Here is a 20,183-nt window from a genome sequence, read left to right as displayed (position 1 = left end):
CGCTGCTCGGGCGGAGGGCTGCGGGGCAGGGCCGCTCCGGCCGAGGCCGGGCCCGCCTCGGACACGCGTTCGCGCTGCCCTCCAGCGGCCGAGGCAGCTCCCGCCGCTGCCGCTCGCCCCGCAGCCGGCGCGGCCCCGCCGCGGGCACGCGCGCGCGAGCCCCCGCCCCCCGGCGGCGCCAGGCCGGCCGGCCCGCCCACCGCCGGCCGCGCATGCGCGCGCGCAGGGCGGCCGGGCAGGGCGTGGCCGGGAGCGGGCGGCCGCCGCCGCCGCCGCCGCCGCCGCCGCCGCGGGAGCGCGCCCGGCGCGAAGATGCGCGGGGGGCGAGGCGGGGCGGGGCGGCGCCGCGCAGCCCCTCCGCCGGCCGGCAGCAGGTAAGGGCCGCTCGCCGCGCCGGGGGCGGGGGCGCCGGCGCCGCGCCGGCCCAGGGGTCTCGGCGGGACCTGCCTGGCACCGTGCGGCGGCGGCGGCCGACAGGAGCCTCCGTGCGGGCCGGGCCGGGCCGGGCCGCTCGGGCGCGGCGGTCGGCGGGAGCGCGCGGCGGGCCGCGCAGCCCAGCGCGGGGCCGGGTGCGGCCGCGCCGGTCCCCGCGGCGCCCCGGCGGCCCGGGCACGGCCCGCCGCGCCGCCTTGGCCCGGGGCCGCCGCCCGGGACGGGGCCTTTCCGGTGGCCGTGGCGCATCCCAGTCGGGGGGCAGAGCGGCGCTCCCGCCCCGTCCGGAGCGGGGCGGAGATGCCCGGCTCCGTGGCTCCGTGGCCCGGCACGCCCGCGCTGAATTAAAAGCCTTTGGTGGCGCAGCGACGGCGGCCTCTCAGCGGGCGCGCAGCCGCGGCCTCCTGCCCAGGCGAGCCTGGGGTGAGCCTGCCGGCAGGCTGCCTGCAGAGTTTGCCCCGAAAAAAGGGCTTTACGCGGGAGGTGACCTCCAGCCCCTCGGGGAGGACCGGCGAAGGTCCTCCGGCTCTGCTCCTGCAGAAGCCCCGTTGGCAAGTCACCCTCGCAGCCTCCCCCGGGACTTGGGACGCCTCTGCTAGGCTCCTTGCAGCGCTGACCGTTCGCAGGCAGCGCCTGGTTTTACAGGCTTTCGGTCGCAGCCGCGAGCTGATGTCGCTGGTGAAAGACCTTTGTCTCAGGGCGAAAACTGACTTGGTTCCTGTGTGGATTTTGTCAGTGATCCTGTGCATCCTGAAGATCCATGCGAATGTCACGAGCCTTTGTTACTCGAACAATCCTCCTTACTCATCTTTCCCCTCTTTGCAAAGAGGGCAGCAGCAACTGGCTGGATACAAACATGCCCCAGTTGTTGGCACGCTCCTGCACTGAGTACCTCAACATCGCTTTCTTTGGAACCAAAATGGTGTCTTTAAGGCCAAGTTACAGAAATATGAATTGCTCTTTCCTTCTGCAGAGCCAGTGTTATGCTCCTGGCATCTTTTTGGACACAGACTGTGTTTCTTACTATGTTTGGCCACCTGCAGTTATCCCCACACTGTTTCCGGGAATCGTAGCCCTGAGTTTTTGAGACTTCTGCCTCCTAAACTCTCTGACTGCTTCAACGTGAAATCGAATCATCAAATTCTGTAGGAATCATCATGTTTTTTTCATTGCATTGAGTTGTGTGTTTGTTGCCATGTATCCCAAAAGAGTCAAACAACTCCTTCCTGTGACACTAGGATGCGACTTCAAACACATGGTGAAATTCATCAAAGAATGGAAGTGTTTTGTGGTTATAAAAAGGAAAGGCCGCTAGAGACAAGATTAGATTTAAGAGCTTTACGTGCCTCTGTTTGAAAACATGAGTTCAGAATGATGCTGCAGGCATTGACGATTTTGTCTGTCTAAAAGGAGAATTGATTTGTATCACTTGACCTGCAAGATAACGATTGCAATCCACTTTTCACTTCCAGATAAAAGTCCTGCCTTCTGGTGTTTCCTTGGCAGGGAAGGCACTCACAAAAGTGTTCATTCCAATGTTTGCTCACAAGAGATGCCACTATATAGGAATTTTTCTTTTCTGAAAAGCTGGCTTATAAAAAGGCCGTTCATCTATTTGTGTAACTGATTTGGTCAGTCTTGTTTTAAGGTTTTAGACTTGCTGGGTCCTAGAGTAACTGTAGAAAATGCACCTAATTCTAAGTTGGCGTTTGGAGGGCACAGAAGCTGGCGCTTGGGTCCTGAGGTTTAGACCTTTCTTTCTCAGGACTGTTTCTATTCTGCTGAATCTTGCAATGCATTTGGAGTCCCATCCTACAGCCAAAGAAGGGAGCTGTTTGACTTCTTGGGGACACTTGGCAGCATATGCTTATGTTACTCTAGATACCCGAATTTCAATGTGACACTTACAAGAATGGCTCTGAGTGGTATTGTCTTCCAGGCCTTCCGTCGGCATGTGCTGGTGTCCGTTCCAAGTCGTGTTTGCTAGATCGCTGTATCTGCAAAAGGAGACAGTTTCATTTTTCTACCTCAAACAGGGTGATGAGACCAAAAAAATACTAGCCAATCTCTGATAGCACATGCCTGAAGAAGAGCGTAAGAACAAGGCAAGCATACACTGCCCCTTTCCCACTCCCCCCCATTCCCGCACTTGCTCGGCTTCCAATTGTTTTCAGCTCAGCTACTTGTTGAGCTAGATGTGACTTCTGTGTAAGTAGTAACCCTCCATGGGTTTCTTGAACTTGTCTAATCTCCCTTTGGATCCGTGTAAACTGTTAGCATCCACAATATCCTGTGGCAAGGCATTTCACAGCTTATCAAAGTTTTGCGGCAAGAACCACCACCTTTAGATTGTTTTGATCCTGCTTTCTGTTAGATCCATTCGATCTGCACTGGTTCTTGTAATGGAAGAGGCAGTGAAAAATTGGTCTTTCTCTGCCTTGTCTGTGCCACTCATTACTCTTACCGTCTGTGTAGCATCCCCCTCTGTAATCTCTTTTCCAGGCTGAGGGGCCTTTGCTTGGTTAGGTGTTTGTTATGTGGAAGACGTGTGCTTTTGATTGCCTTTGTCCGAGCCTTTTCCAGTTCTACTTTTTTTTTTCTTTTTTGTTTTTCCTTTGATGCGAAGGGTCAGAAATGCCCAGAGTGTTCAACAGAAAGGTGCACTAGGGATTTTTGCAGTGACCGTTCTTTTGGTCTCTCTGTTCTTTCTGTTAATTACAGATTACTCTTTTCTCAACTGGGAGCTCATTCTGATATGCTGGTTTTTTTTAGATTGCTTCCCAGGGGTGGCCTGGGAGGAATGCCTCAGGTACAGGCTCTGTGATGTGTCTGCAAGGTAGTTCGCTAGTGTGTGTGCTGCATGGGGTACATATGGGTACCCCATTTCAAAAGCTTTTGCAGAATCTCTGTTACAGCTCCCTTAGTATTTGTTCTAGTTTTGTCCACATCACATACACTCTGTGACTTACCCAGTTTAATACTTTATTTTCATTGCCCTTCAACATCCACGCTGATCCTGCTCTGACTTTCCCGTTGGCAAAAGACTAGAGAGGGAGTAAGAGGCTACAGGGAGCTCTCAAGACCGGGAAGAGAGGCATGCCCTCTGGCCAGTGACGCAGAGGCAGAGCCAACTGGCTGCACTATTTGGGGGGTTCTCAAACCCTGCTGGGACTGCAAGCCACATCTTCAGTTGCTGAGAGCATGACTGAGTTGCTGAAAGTCATTGCTGAGATTGGGCTTGCCAATTCTTGATGGTTCTGGACTTCTGTTGTGGCACTCAGTGGTGAGTTGGAGTTGTCCTTAAGGCACTGTACGATCAATAGGAGGTCTCTATGGAAGGGAAATGCTACTTTTTGTGAGTCTGTGCCAGTAGCTGTTAGTGATGCTGAAGCAGCTGCACGCTACTTTTTGGGAATAGATGAGTTCAGAGTGAATTCCATGTGACGGGGACTTTTAAGAGGCAGTTGGACAAGAAAATGAAAAAATTAAGACTCAAAATGAGCAAGTATTGTGGAAATCAGCTTCCTTGAAAGGCAAGAGTCTCGTATTGTATGTGTTGAGTACTACAGGGTGCTCTTAATAGCAGTTTCAAGCAATTTACCCTTTTCTAAGCTTTTGTTATATGTTCTGTAGTTTTGATGTTTTTGAGCATGTCTGTGCAATCTTTTGCAAGCAGACATGTACTTGCTCTGTCTGTGTTCCAATGTGCTTAGTTTGTGTGTATTCAAAAAGAAGAATTCTTTTGACCGCAGACACTTTTTCTTATTCCAGCTATAAACTGCCAAATATATGTCTGGTGACTTTAAGTATAAATGTTAAAGTCCGACAACTGGATGGAAGCTATTTTTGTTCATTTGGTTTACAGAAAACAATCAGGAACATAAACCATTTTCCTGCCAGTAAGCTATCTTTTTCTGTAGAAGAATAAACGTTTTCCAGATCCCTTTGATGCCATCCTTATTTGAGTGTTCCACTAAACGTTGAAGAAAGAGGAGTAAACTCTAAAAGCAAATGGACTTTGTTCTTGTTTATAAGGAAAGACAGTGAGTGTATCACTGCAAACCTAGTGTCCCACAGAACAAGGAAAAAACATATCAGAATTAATTCAGTGAATGTTTCATAAATTTTATAGCATCTGTAAATATTTATATGTATTTGCAAAATACATAATCACAAATGCTGATGTTTCTGTTTTCTAGTTCAGGGTTTATATCGCAAAAATACCTAGACATTCAGTCAGCGTTATAGTTGTCATTCTGCTGGTCAGTATACATACTTGCATAGGCAAAGTCCCCGAACTAACAAAATGCTAGTAGCGTATAAAAACATTTGCACTATGGGTGCTTTGACTTATGTGCTAGTACTCCCCAATGCTATGGGAGGGTTCGCTTTTACACATTATAATTTAGCGGAAGTATTTTAGGATGAGGAGGTGTGTACCTGTGCTTTGTTCTGTCCCTTTCAAAAACAGATAATCTCTTGTTGCTTGTAGTATGGCTTGCGGGGTTTTTTTCTGGTACTGGTAGCAGTTCTGTTTGCAACATCCTCTTTGCCTTTTCATTATAGACTTTTAAGGAAACCTGATCCTGAGCGGCCTTTTTTCTTAAATAAAAAGTTTTATAAACATGAAAAAGATGATCAACAGGGAGTGTAGTAGATAGGAATTCAAAAAAGCATGCAACAACAAAAAACAAATCATAGGTTGCAGTGGCATCACAGATGGAGCAGACCTTTGACATGTCTCTTGGAAGGCAGAGCTTTAAATGCTAAAGCAAGTTCTGACCAGAGGCAATTCTAAGACAGACATGCAAGTGGGGATCTGAAGGGATTAATTTTATCAGGAAATATGTTTTAAAAAGTTTGGCTTAACCAAATGTTTGTGTATAGGAAATATAATTGCGTGCAAGAACCTGCATTCCCAGAGACTAAATTTCATGGGCAGGAGGAGATATTTTTAACTGCTCCAGAGTTAAGGAAAACCTTAAGTACCCGCACTGGACACAGATAGAAGAATGTCCTTTTCCTTCTTGAAGCAGCCTTCTCTGTGTTTTAACAGTGACATTATGTCCCCTTTTAGCTTCCTGCTCTCCAGGTTAAACAAGCTCCATGAATCCCAGCTTTCCCCACAGAACATATTTTCTAGACTTTCTCTGGAGTGTCTTAACTGTTTGGCATAATTGTTAAACTCAAAATAGTTGTCTTCAACTTGTATATTTAGTTTGGAAGAAAGGCTTATGTGCTCAAAAGCTTGTCTGTGTTTTTCCAGCTATATCGGTTGCCCTAATAAAAGGTATTACCTCATCTCACAAACCTTTATCTTATTTAGAGACTACAAATTCACAACTTCATCACAACTTCAGTAGCACTACTCTTACTGCTGATGCGATAAACTGTATGCCCTGTCCCCTTGATGTCTCCTCTCGGTTGCAGTTTGTGCCTTGACTTTCCTGATTTGTCCTGGAATGCTCATAGGCTTTTCTGTACATGCTTCCGGTGTTTTGAAGCTCAGGAGAAACTCATGACTTAGTCAAACTGCTTTCTTATCACTCTTCCTGTCCTCTGCAGCAGGACTGTTCAGTTTATTCCTTTAATATTGTTTCTCCAAGAATTGCAAGGTTTTTTTCTTGGCTTATTTTTTTCTCTCCTTTGTGAGGATCTTTGAATATTTTGCATGCCACAAGAAGGATAGTAGCTAGCATTTGCACTTGATGCATTTGATGTCAAAATATGCCCTCTGCTGATACTCGCTTTATACCTTTCTGTGTTTTAGGAACTGTGGTCAAAACGGAAAACTGAGGAGTTCAGCGTTTTATCGAAGGCCTACATGTAGACCTTGATGCTTGAATGAACGCGGAATGAAAATGCTTCCTGGAGTGGGTGTTTTTGGAACTGGCAGCACTGCCCGAGTACTGGTCCCCTTGCTGAGAGCAGAAGGCTTCTCCATCGAAGCGCTTTGGGGGAAGACTGAAGAGGAAGCCAAACAGCTGGCAGAGGAAATGAACATCTCCTTCTACACGAGTCGGACTGATGATGTCTTGCTGCACCAGGATGTAGATTTGGTTTGCATCAATATCCCTCCACCGCTAACTCGGCAAATTGCTGTGAAAGCTCTAGGTACCTTTTAATCTTTGGAGTCAGCCCCAAAATCCATAGCTTATTGGCAGATTGCAATTTGAACCTCTTATCCCAGTACTATTCTAGTCTTACCAATGTGCACATGCAGTGCTAAAGGCTGTTCTGTTTGGAACTGGCAATGCCATCTGCAAGAAAGGTTGCCTAGAATTTCTTGTAAAAATACTGTTTATAGTTATAACACTGTAGTCCCGTGTCCTTTTCAGACTGAATTTATGGTGGGGAAACTGTAATAAAAATGATTGAGTTACTTCAGAGATGATGATGAGATGGGGGAAACATTTTAATACTCTTACAAAAAATATCTTGCTTGCTTTGTTTCAAATCTCCCTGTGCTCTGGAATGGGAATCTGAAATTTGCCTTGGAGCTGAAGGGGTGGGGGGTGATTCCTCAGCTGTGCTTCTTATTTTCCCCACAAATAAAACAACATTTGAAAGTTACAAGTCTTGGAAGAAAATGTTTGCATCTACTTGATAGTCTTATGAGTGAGGACTTAGTTGTCTGAGGATGCTATCTTCAGTGAGCGTGCTGTTAGCCTGGCCACAGCTCGGAGGTGTCCGTCCGTAGCAGGCTGGTGAGATCCCGAGTGCAGCCACACTCGAGGAATCCTTCCAGCTGGATGCAGGGCCCAGATGCTGGGGAAGGGGCAAATCTTTGTCCATGTAGGATGGCAGGATCTAACAAGGAGGTCTGGGTCAAAGTGTCTAGGAGAGAAGGGACGATACACTGAACTGTTTGGGCAGGGAGGTAGGAGCCAACTGTGCCAGCTTCCTGATATTTCTTAATTTTCCGGTATGTGACTTTATAGCGTTAATGTTCTTCTCGCCTAGTACCGTGTGGGTGTGACTTTGCGTATAATTGTGTAAATAACAAGTGTGATGCTTTTACTGTGTTTACAGTAGATCCACATGAATTAATTCTAGGAGGGGGGGGGAAATACGTTAAACTGTGAGCCAGGGTGGTTTGTTGTTCTTAACCTCTTTGCTCTGCAGTAATTTGTTTTGAAAGTAAACAACTCCTCACACAAACCTTTTGAAATGCCACTTAGATATGGACAGAGATGTTTCAGGCTTTGTCTTCTTTTGCATTGTTAGATTTGGGGTTTTTTGTTTGTTTGTTTATATTGTTAGACTACTGTTCTTTAAGTCTAAGAAATTCCATTTTTTCGATATTTGAACTGTAAGTCCGTCTATCTTTTAAATACTGAAAATTCTTTTAAGCACTTGTTAGGTAATAAGCGTTTCACTAGCTCTCATGGCTTTTGATGATCCAGTATGAAGTAGGCTAAAAGGGGGACTTGAACCTTCTCTGGTGAATTAGTAACTGAAAGACGAATTTGGGTTCTTTCTGCAAAGACTGGGTACCCATCAGATGGCATTACCCAGAGGAGGCAAGGGCGGGAAAACTGGTGCAGAAATAGAGGCTTGACTGCAAGAGAGGTATTTATGCTTCAGTGGAAAGTTAAAAAATCTAGGCAAATCAAGGGATGAAGTAGCAAAGGATTGTTTACTCTTCACTGATTTCTGTCTTCCCTGAAATGTTCTGATCTGAAAACTGATGCAGCTATCAGACCCAATATGGTGCTGGTCCTGTCTTTCAGCTTTCTAGATTTGCTGAAAATCGTATTCATATGCCTGCTACCAAATATGTTGTGACGTATTTTAAGCACAATGTTGGATAGCTTGTTATGATTCAGCATTTTGGAGGAACACAAAATCAGAATAGGGTCAAAGGTGTAAAGTATGTCTTTTGGGGAAAATCAGATTGAAGTAGTGATAGTTGTGATTAGAAAATTCTTGGCTGGGAATTGTATATGATAGTAGACTGATGTTTTACTAGCTGAGAGACAGGGATTTAGGAAAGGTCAGATGTGGTGCAATGAAAACAGTCTGTCATATCATATGCTTACCTTTTATTACTGGGAAAAAGGTAATAAACCGGGAAAGAGACCTAGTGTTTCCAGGTTGTTCTATTTATTTGCATTGAATTTCTCACTGATTGACACCCAGAAACAAGCATGGGTATGATCCTGGCATGACAGGAACAAAGTAATAACACTAGATTGAATTCATGAACCAGAACAGATCAAAGCCTAGAGAGTAATTCAAATTAAGACAGTGTCATCTTGTGGTTTATCTCAACAGCAGGTAAAGCAAGAAGCTATTCTAAAATTTGTGCTTCTTTTGATCTCAGAGGAAGTAAATTTAATTTTGTGGTTCATGTCCCACAGTTAAAATACATTCTCCTCTGTGTTAGATGAACTCGGAGCTGAGTGACAGGCTAGAGCGGAATGTAAAATATACAATATGTATATGAAGCCAAGTTTAAGGAGACAAAACATCAGAAGTCCTCAGATAAAGTTGTTCAGGATGATAATGGTAATGCTGTTGCCCATAGTGAGCCCAAGCCTTGAGGTGGTTAGTAAGTGGAACAGCTGCAAAGGAAGCCTTTACTTTGTATCTTTGGAATTACATGGGTTGATTGTATAGTTTAAGAAACCTTTGCAAAATACATTGTTTGGACGCCTGATTTTGTAGAGTCACTGCAGATTATAGCACGTACCTGCTAATTGTGAAGGAAAGAATCAGAAAGGGCTGTATCACTTCTTTGCATTATGATGAATCTGGATATCCTGTTCTGAAACAGGATGAACAAGCATGTTATGAGTGCTCTTTGCATATTGTGCTTCCCATCTCTGTAACAAAGAGCATGGAGGTCTTCTCAAGACTTACGCAAACAAGAAATGCAATGAAAGAGAGCACTTTGGAATGAGCTGTCATTCATTGGGAGGCTTCCAAAGCAAGCAAATCTGAAACTAAGCTGGTTATTTTATGAAGACTCCTCTGTCACTCCCAAATTCTTACCACAGGCAAAGCAGTAATTTAGTCTGCTTTAGTAATGGCCAGTTATACCTCTTCCTAGGTTCAACCTCAGATATCTTGCGTTATTCAAAAGCAGGGGAATAGAGCAGTGGCACTTCATTGGAATGGACATGTTCACGTAGGATAAATAGTTGTAATAGTTCGAGTCAACGTTATAGCTCGAGCGGAAAGAGGCAAGGCTGGAGAGATTTTAGATGTTTATGGGAAGTGTTGGATGGGCAGCTGTACATATGATAGCCAGGGAGATAACCAAACAAACAGGTGAAGCAGTAGCTGTCTTGGTGGCAAGGCCATGCCAGCGCACCCCTCGTGCCTCCTGGGCAGGCTCCATGACCCCAGGCAGGTCCCCCTCCTAACTGCCTTGTCTGGTAAACCCTTGCACTCCATCTCTGTATTTCATTCACTGGAAACTCTTGATTTTTTTCCTCCATGTTTTCTTTTTCCTTAGTCCTCTCCTTCTCCTGGAGTTCTTTTTGAGGTTTGTTGAGGTTTGTTTGTTTACTCTCCTTCTGCAGCAGTGGCTGCAGTATTTGAATGATGGGGTCACAGTGAAAGGGGCTAAGAAGAGTAAAGTTTGTGTTATGTCAGGAGACAGGAATGCAATACAGGTAGGATGAGAAAGCAGTGGGTTTTCTCTGCTTCTGTTTTATCAACCAGTGCTTTAAAATATTTTTTAAATATGGCAGTTTTGGGATCTGGCATGGCTAACCAGCTACAGGAGAAGCTGAAAGCTCTTGGCTGATGGCCAGCATGGATCTGACTGAAGATGTAAGATTCCTTTAAAAAAAACAAAAGATCTAGTTTATTCTGCCATCCAAAAAGTCTCAGTTCATCTGTTACTTTTTGGTTGCTTCCATAGGATGTAAACACACCCTGAATCAGATATTTCACTGACTGAAACTGTTTTGGATGCATTAAATAAATAAGAGGTGAAGGATGTCTTTTTATATTTTTAGCTTATTTACTGAGTCGGGAATCAGTTTGAAAATTCTTGGAATCTAGCGTGGGGTTTTACTTCTGAATATGGGAGTGGATGCTTTGTTTAACAAATCCTGGGTAGGGAGTCAACTTTTTTCTTTTCTCTCCCTCCTACTACAACAACCAATTAAACAGCTGTAGATAAGAATAGTTTTCTCTTGTGCGTGGAGCTAGTTATAAACATTTTAAAGAGTAAATCTGCTTGGAAATGTATTTCGAAAAGGCGATTTCTGCTGTATCAGGAACAGAGTAGCAGTCTGTTCAGAATCCAGCCTGATTGCTTTGGTAAGGAATATTGAGGGTTCATGCTTTTATTAAGCACTCTAGTAGAAATACAGAAGGTGTTTTAAGGACCCTCTTTCGTCTCAGGTGGTCTTACAGGCACTTGATGCGTACTTCCCTTTCAGCTTCAAAAATAACCTGCTCAAGCTTGGGCTCAGTCTGTACTGTGGAATAGTTGGAGAGGTTCCTGGTGGAGTGGTTTTGGTTAGTGCCAGGTTTCAGACCCCTAAGCAATCTCTGGGCACAATTTAGGAGCTGATTTGGGCTAAACACTGTTCCCAGTTAGCGCTTTGGGTGCAGGCATCCTGCTTTGGAGAGAGGATGCATTTGTGGTATGAGTATGGGCTCTTCTATGCCAGTCAGTCTTAGTACAGAGAACAGATCCAAGCACGCCTGATTTACTAGTGCAGATGTAGGTTCTGAGTTTTACTGGATGATGATTAATTTTTTTTAGGGGGAAGGGCCTTAACCCTAATTTGTTAGCTCATCCTTCTGTCTCGCTTGGGACCATGTTCAAACCAGGGCTTCAAAAAACATTTTTTCTCTGCTGGAGTCTCCTGTAAAAAAGGGGAAAGAAACTAAAGAGAATCTCACCTATCCTGACAAGAAGAGTTAGAGACTGACTGACTCTACAAGACAAGCGGCCCAAACGAAACAGTGAACTGATGCTACCCTCCTCAGTTTCATTAACCCCTAAGGTTACACAGGACTACCTTCTCTTTAACATCTGGATATGCTCTTCCTGTGTCTTAGTCATCTCCAAAAGCATCATCACCTTGATGAAACAGGGTTTAGCTGCTCCTTAGATCCTGTGCTCTACAGAAGGGACAGTCACCACATTTTAGGTGGCAGAACCAAATTGCTAAAGATCAAGGGACTTAGATGTTTTTGCTGGGGGTTTGTAATCAGGTTTTGCACGCTGGTCACATCAGCGTGTCCTTCCTCTGCTGCGTAGGGGAATCTCACTTGTGCCAGAGCCTGTTTCTGTTGGCAAAGCATCATAAATTGTTGGGGCGTGTAAAATGGTGAGTGTTTTAAAAACTGATGCACCTATCTGAATATATATAGAGAGAGAGCAATAATTTAAAAACCGCTTTTCACTTTTTCCACTTCTAACCAAAATACCAAATTAGGTGGCATACAGCCACCTAATGCCTTTCCTTATACCCTCTCCAGGGCGAAACTCAACACTGTGTTGGGAAGGATGTTAAGGCCAGTCACCTCAAGCCCGTTCAGGGTTAATTGCAGCGTTGCCAGTCTAAGAGCTAGCTAAGAGCTACATACCTTCATAGTAAGATGATTATGTTAAATATGTAGTTTCGCATTCACTGACAAAGAATGAAACCTTGAGAGTAAGAAACACTTTCCAGGGAATCATCAGCAAAGCATAGAGGGTCTGTGGAGGCGCCAAGTTAACTGCAGTGTAGGCTAACAGAGAAACTTGCATCTCCCAGGAAGCAAAAGAGCACTGGCTTTTATTATGTGAATGGACAGCTTATTTCTTGAATAAGGTGAAAATAAGATAAGTTTTAAGGAGTAAGACTAAACCTCTCCCTAGCTTCCTTGGAGGGCTTCAGTGAAGTGATTGTCTATAGAAGCTAATATGAGATATACTTTGAGGTATGCACAGAGAAGATGCTGAGATGTTCTTAGGACAGCCTGTGGCAAAAGCTTCTTGGACTGTGGTCCTACGTACTAGCTCGCTGCCACCAAGGCAAACCTGAAGATATGGCCATTACATCGTAAGCGACCTTGCGTCTGTCTCCTGCACAGCCCTTTCCCTTGCTGCATGGCCATCTCCATGAGCTTGGAGATAGCTGGGGAAGTCCCCTGTGTGGGCAACTGTGTGGGTGTTATGTGCGCACACCAGGTTGCAACTTTTGGGTCCATGCTGGTGAGCTCCCCTTGTCTTGTGCAGCCCGCAGGTAGAGTCCCGCAGCACCCTGTGGGGGTCTTGCTGCTGGGTTTCCCTAGCCCCCTCTCCACTTATCCGCCCCCTTCTGCTGTGTTGTGGCACTGCAACAGTGCTCAATGGGCTGTGCTGAGCTGTGTCAGTGCACTGAGTTGACAGCCATCCGAGACAGGGATCAGTCAATTTTAGCACCCCAAACGGCTCAGCCTGCACTGACGCAAAGATGAGGGTGAGTGGGTGGCAGAGCCGGGGCGGCCTGTTAGATCGGCTTAGGGTGACAATATTGAATGGACAGTATTGCGTGGATCCCATCCCTATCGCCTTTTGTGTTGACACTGGCAGTTGTCTGTCTTCGTGGAGAGTCAACTGAGGGCAATAAACTGCCAGAAAAACAACAGACATAAGTGAATATTTTTGTATTGGTTTTGCAGACCACTAGAAATACATCTGCGCACATATGGAGTACAGCTCAAGAGTGGATTTTATTTTCTATACACTTTGAGAATGGTGTGATCTATTTGGGATGCTGTGCAGAACTTTTTACACTTTTTTTTTTAACTTGTATTTTAATGTAACCTGGCTTGGGATAAGTGCCATTTAAACTATTGGGTAACAACAAAGCAAATAAATCAGGCACTGAAGCGTCTTGAGAGATGCTCAGCAAGCCCTCCAGAATACTGAAAGAACAGTGTCCATCTTAGCAGCAGGGACTCGGGGCAGGAGAGTCAGAAACAGCCCCTAAAATAATGGGCTACCAGTGGGTAACCAGGAATGTCTTGCAGGTACCACCAGGTATGGGTGGGGGGGGGGAAGGGAGGGTGGATGGGTGTTCCCCCCTAGCAGAATTTAAAGCCATTGCTCAGTCTTGAGGATTTTTTTTTGTTTTGATCTGGGAAGCCCAAAGTATATCAGATTTATTTTAGTGGGAATATTTCATTTCAGAACATGCTTCTAAACAAAATAGTCTGCTACCCTTAATTTAAAAGAGCAGAATTAAAATGGAGCAACTGAGCTGCCTCACCAAATGGCCATCGTTGTAATATCTTGTCACAATCTAAAAACTTTTTCTTTGGAGCCTTTCTCTGTGAGAGTTTGGCTCTGCAACCAAAACATCTTGGAAGCAGCTTTTTGTCTTGCTGCACACTTGATGTTCTTATTTTAATTCCTAGACCTTTGCCTTTGAAATTGCAGCAGGAAAGCCTGACTCTTAGAAAACACTGCTTTGTGGCAATCTTTGGGGCATCAGAGCATGTTTGTCTTTCACACGTGCTGTATTATTTCTTTGTTCATACTGCAGGAATAGGGAAGAACGTGATCTGTGAGAAAGCTGCTACCTCTGTGGATGCCTTCAGAATGGTTACAGCTGCCCGGTATTATCCCAAGCTAATGAGCATCGTTGGCAATGTTCTCCGTTTCTTGCCTGCCTTTGTGAAGATGAAGCAGCTGATAGAAGAACACTATGTGGGCAACGTGCTGATCTGTGATGTGCGAGTTTACGGGGGAAGCCTGCTCAGCCACAAGTACAACTGGATCTGTGATGAGTTAATGGGAGGAGGTGGCCTGCATACCATGGGAACGTACATTATCGACCTCTTAACTCATCTCACCGGCAGGAAAGCAGAGAAAGTCCATGGTTTGCTCAAGACTTTTGTGAAGCAGAACACGTCTATCAGTGGGATCCGTCATGTCACTAGTGATGACTTCTGCTTTTTTCAGATGCAAATGAGTGAGGGTGTCTGTTGCACTGTGACTCTCAACTTTAACATGCCTGGTTCATTCATTCATGAAGTCATGGTTGTTGGATCCACCGGTCGCCTTATAGCTCGTGGAACGGACTTGTATGGGCAGAAGAACACGGCGCTCCAAGAAGAACTACTGTTTACAGATTCTCTGACTGTCAACAAAGGCCTTTTGGAAAAGGGATTTAAAGACATCCCGCTGCTCTACCTAAAAGGAATGGTGTACATGGTGCAAGCATTGCGACAGTCTTTCCAAGACCAGGAAGATCGTCGGACATGGGATCATAAACCTGTTTCTATGGCAGCCTCTTTTGAAGATGGCCTGTACATGCAAAGTGTAGTAGAGGCCATCAAGAAATCCAGCAGGTCAGGGGAGTGGGAAGCGGTGGAAGTGATGACTGAGGAACCAGATGCCAATCAAAACCTTTGTGAGGCACTGCAAAGAAATAACTTATGAACAGTCCTGTCTTGGAAGATGGGACAATTAACAGTTCTGGCTGCAATTGTAAAAATCTCTGTTTTTAAGATATGTAGAGTCTTATTTAATACACTGAGTCTCTTGATTTTTTTAAAAATATGTGTAAAATATGTCATGTTCTGATAGAAAGTGTTCTGGTTTAAAATTGTTTGAAGAGTTTTAAATGTTTCTGTTTTTCTAAATGTTTAATTTTTGTCTTGGAGACTGTTAAGAAAACTTGAATTGCCCTTTGCACTTGCAGTAGCTAAAGTGAAGCATGGGATCTCTGCCATTGCATGGCTTGGAAATGGGATGCAATCCCAAATGCACAGGTCATTTATTTTAACAGTTTTAACATGAAAGCAAGTAGAGCAGGATCAGGGAGCATCTATTGTTCAGGTGTCTTTGCCTTCTCTCTTGGGGATTGACTTAGTTTTACTCCTCAGTTTGTAAAATTTTATAAAAGAAAAAACCGTGCTGGTGTAACAGACCTCTAAACTCCTGTAGTACAAAGAGTAGAAGGAACAGTATGTTTTGTAAAACAAGAGTCAGTCTTTGGCTTCCTGTACATGGCAAAAGTCTTTCAAATTCATGTAATCTGCTATTTTATGTAAAGGATGCTATGAATTCTCTGTTGAGTGTCTCAACAGTTGTGAGGAAACTGTTCTGGAAGTCTGTGATGATTTGTGCTATTTTTCCATATCTGCAGACATTATTTCTTCTACTCAAGAGGCTGATTGCATCCAGCTGCTTTTTTCTGCAAGTTCCGTGTCCATCAGTTGTGTTTACTGCCTGGCAGCCTAAATGCCAACACCGTACTGCTATTTTCTCATTTCTGTGACTGTTAATAACGGCCTCACAGTGTCACAGGTGGGGCGCAGGATTTTCACAAAGTTGTTGTTAATGAGGCTGTAAAACATTAACCCTCTAGAAGTCTGAAGATGGAAGTAAGGGGGTATTTCCTACCTCTCACAGCTCTTATGGGCTGGCTGGGGAACCGTCACACTACGCAAATCCTGATAGCTAAAGAGAATGGGGACTGAACTGTCCTAGGTAAGTTTGTTCTTAATTTCAAACACTGGATATTTACCTTTTGGTCCTGTCCATCCTCATGCCCTCTTACAATGTGTATCCAGTGGAGATATCACATCATGAGTGGAAGTTCATTCCATTTGAGAAATGTTTTATCTCTTAGGCAGTTATTTGGAAGGGATAATACAATTTTACTACATTTATTTTGTGTACTTGAAAGTTTTTTAAATGTATTTCCCACTAAATTGTAACCCTGTATATTTATGTACGTTAACATGCAAACAGCTGTTTCATAAACTGCTCCTTCCTGAAGAGCATCTTACCTGTTTTCTACAGAAATAAAAAGCTGTGTTTGTTGAGGGCATTCTTTATGCAGCCATTTGTTTGTGCATTTGATTTAGACCAATGAAAACATCCTAATAAACGTGACCAGGAGACCATCGCTATTGGTTGCCAGCACAGCACTCTGTTGTAGCAGATGTTTTAATGGCAGCAAAGACGATTCTGTTGTTTGTTTATATCTGTTCATTGCAACTTCCCACGTTTGGGGTTAATTGCCTGCTAAGTCATTCCTTCTTTCCACACTCTCTTGTTTCTACCTGGGTAGCTTGGGTGTGAAAAACGAGGAGATACTTTGGTAGTACCCAAGAAAAGGTACTGGTTATCCATGTATCACAAATGGAAAGAATGTCATGCGAGATCTATTTCCCACCTCTTTGCTGTTTCCTTCCTATCCTTTGTGATTAGTGATCTCCGTTTTCTGTCTACTTCAATACAAAAAATGCTGGAAGGAGCAAACTAAGAAGCAAAGTCCCTGTTGGATCGATGGGTCTAGTTTCTTTGTGTAGTTCTTAATTCAGGCAACTGTCTTTACTTTCAACTCTGTCAGCAACAAGTCTACTGACATGCTGCTTCAGAGGGTGGGATTGGGGCTGGTCCAGTCCTCTGAGCAATCTCACCTTTGCTGTAGGTTGGATAAAGAAAGTGAATGGTTGAAGTTTGTTCCCTATTCCCAACTATATCAGCTGGACCGGTGAAAGATCCGCATCTCTCTACAAATCTTCCTTTACTGATAGTGGACTGTTTCTGCCACAGCTCTGAGCATCTGCTATCTCTGATGTCTATGTGCTACATAAAGTGGATGAGTTAATGTCTCCTTACCTGGAATAATCACTGCTTTCATTCAGAGAGCATAGCTTTGGCTTATTTCAGGCCAGTTTTATACCTGTTTTGGAGCTGCCCTCCTTGAATTGAGAAACTTATCTTCTGCCACCCGGTCATATGTTTGCATTGAGCAGAAAATCCTAAAGTAAAAATCCTTCTGCTAGAGACAAGAGGGAAGCGCAAAAACAAGTCCACGTAGACCCAAATGATTCCAGCAGAGGAGGGAAGATGCCAAGACTCCTGGCTAAGCAGGAGACTTGACTGCGGAAGTGCAGAGATGAGAAAAGGGCTTCTCATAAGCTGGTTACAGTATCTAGCTGTCCAACTTTGGGTGACAGCATATTGGGATGGTGCCTGAAGGAACACGCAGGTGGAACCTCGTCATGGAGTTGAGATTCCCCCGTGTAACCCCTGTTCATCTAATACAGAAGTTGTGGAAACGCCTGCTAGTTAGCGCTGCTCTCTCACTGTAGTAGCCCTTCCCGTCTGCCCTGCGCAGGATGATCTCGCTATGTGGCACACAGCTCTTCCTAGGCTCCCTGCATCTCCTAAACAAGGAAGGAACGATAGCATATGCATCCTAAGGCTGAGCAACCTGCAATATGTTTTATAAAGAAAAATTGCTTTTTTTCCAAGCATATCATAGTCTCTGGTTTTTTAAAAAACAGGAAAGGGAAAAAAAAACAGGTTTGTATGACCAATGCTGTGATCACAACCCTGCAGGTTAGGCTGTAGTGGCCAAATAGGGCACACAAAGCTGTGTGACTATTTATACTGAGGTGAGAGAGGTGGCACGAGGTGAGCTGCACACACGCTGAGCATCTTCTCGACATCAACCTGTGTGGATTTGTCATCCACTGTTGGGGCTGGCATTTCTGGAGTGCTGCTGGCCCAAGTACCTGCAAGAGGAATGAGTGCATCAACTACCAGGTCCCCTCATCCCAAACAGTAAAACCCAGTGTTGCACCGGCAGGATGCCAGCAGTGGCAGAGAGATGGGACCTCTGGGTCTCCAGCCCAACCTCTTGCTTGGGGCAGGACTGTCACCAGCACTAGCTCAGGTCGGCCATGGCTTTGTCCCACCACATATTGAAAACTATTGACCCCGGAGACTAGAGAGTCAACTGAATGGTGCCATGCTGGTGGGAGAGGTCCTAATCTGTTTGGTTAGGCCACAGAAGAGCGACAAGAGAAAGCCTAGTGAAAGAGCTGCTGCAAATGGTGAACCAGAGACATCCAGCTAAGTAGCTTCTCCAAAAGATAGGAGCTAGGGTAGAAGAAGCAGGATAAGGTGACAAAACCTGCCAGAAAGGTGGCTCTGCTGGAGAACCACTGCTACCAGCAGAGTAAAAGCAGCAGTGAGCTGTAAGCGCTGCAAGTCCCGGTGATGTTCTACCATGGCAGGTAACCACAGGGGCTAAAGGCTTGCTGTCCTTTCCAACAAAACAGATGGTCTGAATTGCACCGCCTCTTCTCCCTCCGCTTTCTTCATTTATAGCTAGTCACAAGCATGAGAGAGCAGCAGGACCGCAAAGCCTAGCTGCTGCTGGGTCTAAATGGCAGCAGCTTAGCTGAGGTCAGGAGCAGTTGAGTGGCCACATCGCATTTGGTGTTTGAATGAGAGCTCAGTTCAGACCCTGCTGGTTTGCACTTTAGGGAAGCCCCTGAGAGCAGCACAGGGAAGAGCAAAGCCTCCATTTCTAGGGAGGCAAGCTATGAGGACTGGCAGGTCTCTCTTTGGTTGCTGGTAGGATGAGGCCAGCTTCCGGGGAATACAGGGGCTTGGTAAACCCTTCCGGGCTGCCAGTGCTTCTCAGCCATTCACCCTCTCCCTGCCTATCTCCGAGACCTGTTGGCAGCTCACTTCCTCCCCGACTTGGTTGGCTTGGGGTTCCCGGTGCCTGGCCCTGCACCAACGCCCCATGGGTGTGCATGAGAAAGGCTGCTAAGCTTCATCCCACTGACAGTGAAATGAATTTCCAGTCCTCAGCTCAGCCACTTTGTAAGTGGCAGACAGCTCTTGGGATCAAATGCTGCAGAATAACAAAAAGGGGAAGCCCATTTTGATAATACATTCCATCCTGGTGCTTTCTCCTGCTTCCATGGAAGCTCTCCAGCTGTTTGGTAGCGCCGCCTGGCAGAACATGTTTGTGGAGAGGGAGCTGATGGATCCCATTTGTACTGGCAAAAATCACTAGGCAGGAGCTGTGTGCTGGGAGGGAGGCAACGACCCCTAATATTGCTGCAACATACTTTCAATCTGTGACCTGTGGGGGGGGGTGTTCTGCTTTTGCCCCAAAGCCGAGGAAGACCAGGAGGACAATGTCTCTCCTTTGCAGCTATCCACTCCGCATAGCAATGTTGTTTGCGATCTCTGTCAGAAACTGGGACTCCTTCAGCTGCGATGCTTTGAAAGAGTTTATGTATAACTGATGCCTTGCACTGCACACAGTATATGATGCATTTGTAGCTTGATATGGTGTCAAGAGTGTTTTATATTCCAGATGGGAAACTTTTGCTTATCTCTGATTCCAGATTACCCCAAAGAACCACAAAGCAGGGTGAAAATCAGCCAGGCCTTGCTGAACTAGGGCTGTCAGGGCACTCCTGGTTAAACACTTGCTCCTTCCTACCTACATGCTGCTTGCCACCCCTCACCAGGGCTGGTATAGCAGGTTGGAAGCTTCACTCTTTGTCTGACCAGGGAATCATCCCAGGTTAAAAAAAAAATAACAAACCTACCTTAAAAAAAGTCTCTCTTCACCTACCCATGGCCAAGAATTTAGAGTAGCATTTTAAAGATAGAAAGTGACTGTGAATTGCAAATCTCTAATAATCAGGATCTACCTTGGGAATTGCAGATAAGAGCTCAGACAGATATAAAAAGGTACCTGGGAGCTATGGTTAAATCAGAATTGTGTTCTATTTTCCCTCAGACTTTGGGATTTTTGGATCTGTAGCTAAAAGCTCAGAAATGATTCCTTTTGTTAGAGCAACTTTTGCTTGCTTTTACCATTATGATTGCATTTTACCCTTACTGATTGGGAGGAGGAAGATGAAGGTGGTGTGAGAGAGATGCACGCTATGGAGGCTGCAGGGATGGGTGAGATGTGCACGACTGTGGGGCAGGAATTCTGGTGGGGACTGAGCATGCTAGCTTCCAGCAGAGACTG

General features: G+C 45.3%; 1 protein-coding gene across 2 annotated transcripts; it reads left to right on the top strand.

Annotated features, from left to right (window-relative positions):
• The first annotated feature begins 271 nt into the window (after window positions 1-271).
• Window positions 272-16,289, top strand: GFOD2 (Gfo/Idh/MocA-like oxidoreductase domain containing 2). 2 transcript variants are annotated; one of them, XM_068955929.1, is made up of 3 exons: window positions 272-374; window positions 6,203-6,546; window positions 13,917-16,289. In XM_068955929.1, the coding sequence occupies exons 2-3, from the start codon at window positions 6,288-6,290 to the stop codon at window positions 14,813-14,815; spliced, it is 1,158 nt and encodes a 385-aa protein (XP_068812030.1). In that variant the 5' UTR covers window positions 272-374; window positions 6,203-6,287; the 3' UTR covers window positions 14,816-16,289. The 2 variants fall into 2 exon arrangements, with proteins under 2 accessions (XP_068812030.1, XP_068812031.1); XM_068955930.1 differs by lacking the exon at window positions 272-374 and adding an exon at window positions 2,516-2,537.
• The last annotated feature ends 3,894 nt before the right edge of the window (window positions 16,290-20,183 follow it).

Source organism: Struthio camelus, chromosome 10 (genome assembly GCF_040807025.1).
Source record: "Struthio camelus isolate bStrCam1 chromosome 10, bStrCam1.hap1, whole genome shotgun sequence".
In the NCBI taxonomy this organism is placed as follows: domain Eukaryota; kingdom Metazoa; phylum Chordata; class Aves; order Struthioniformes; family Struthionidae; genus Struthio; species Struthio camelus.
Note: the sequence above shows the minus strand (reverse complement) of the source record. Positions and strands in the feature narration are given on the sequence as shown.

Bases quoted from the DNA above. Each gene is read 5' to 3' on its own strand.
- GFOD2 (XM_068955929.1), top strand. From the start codon at position 6,288: ATGAAAATGCTTCCTGGAGTGGGTGTTTTTGGAACTGGCAGCACTGCC. The intron at 6,547-13,916 runs GTACCTTTTAAT...TTCATACTGCAG, and splicing joins AATTGCTGTGAAAGCTCTAG to GAATAGGGAAGAACGTGATC.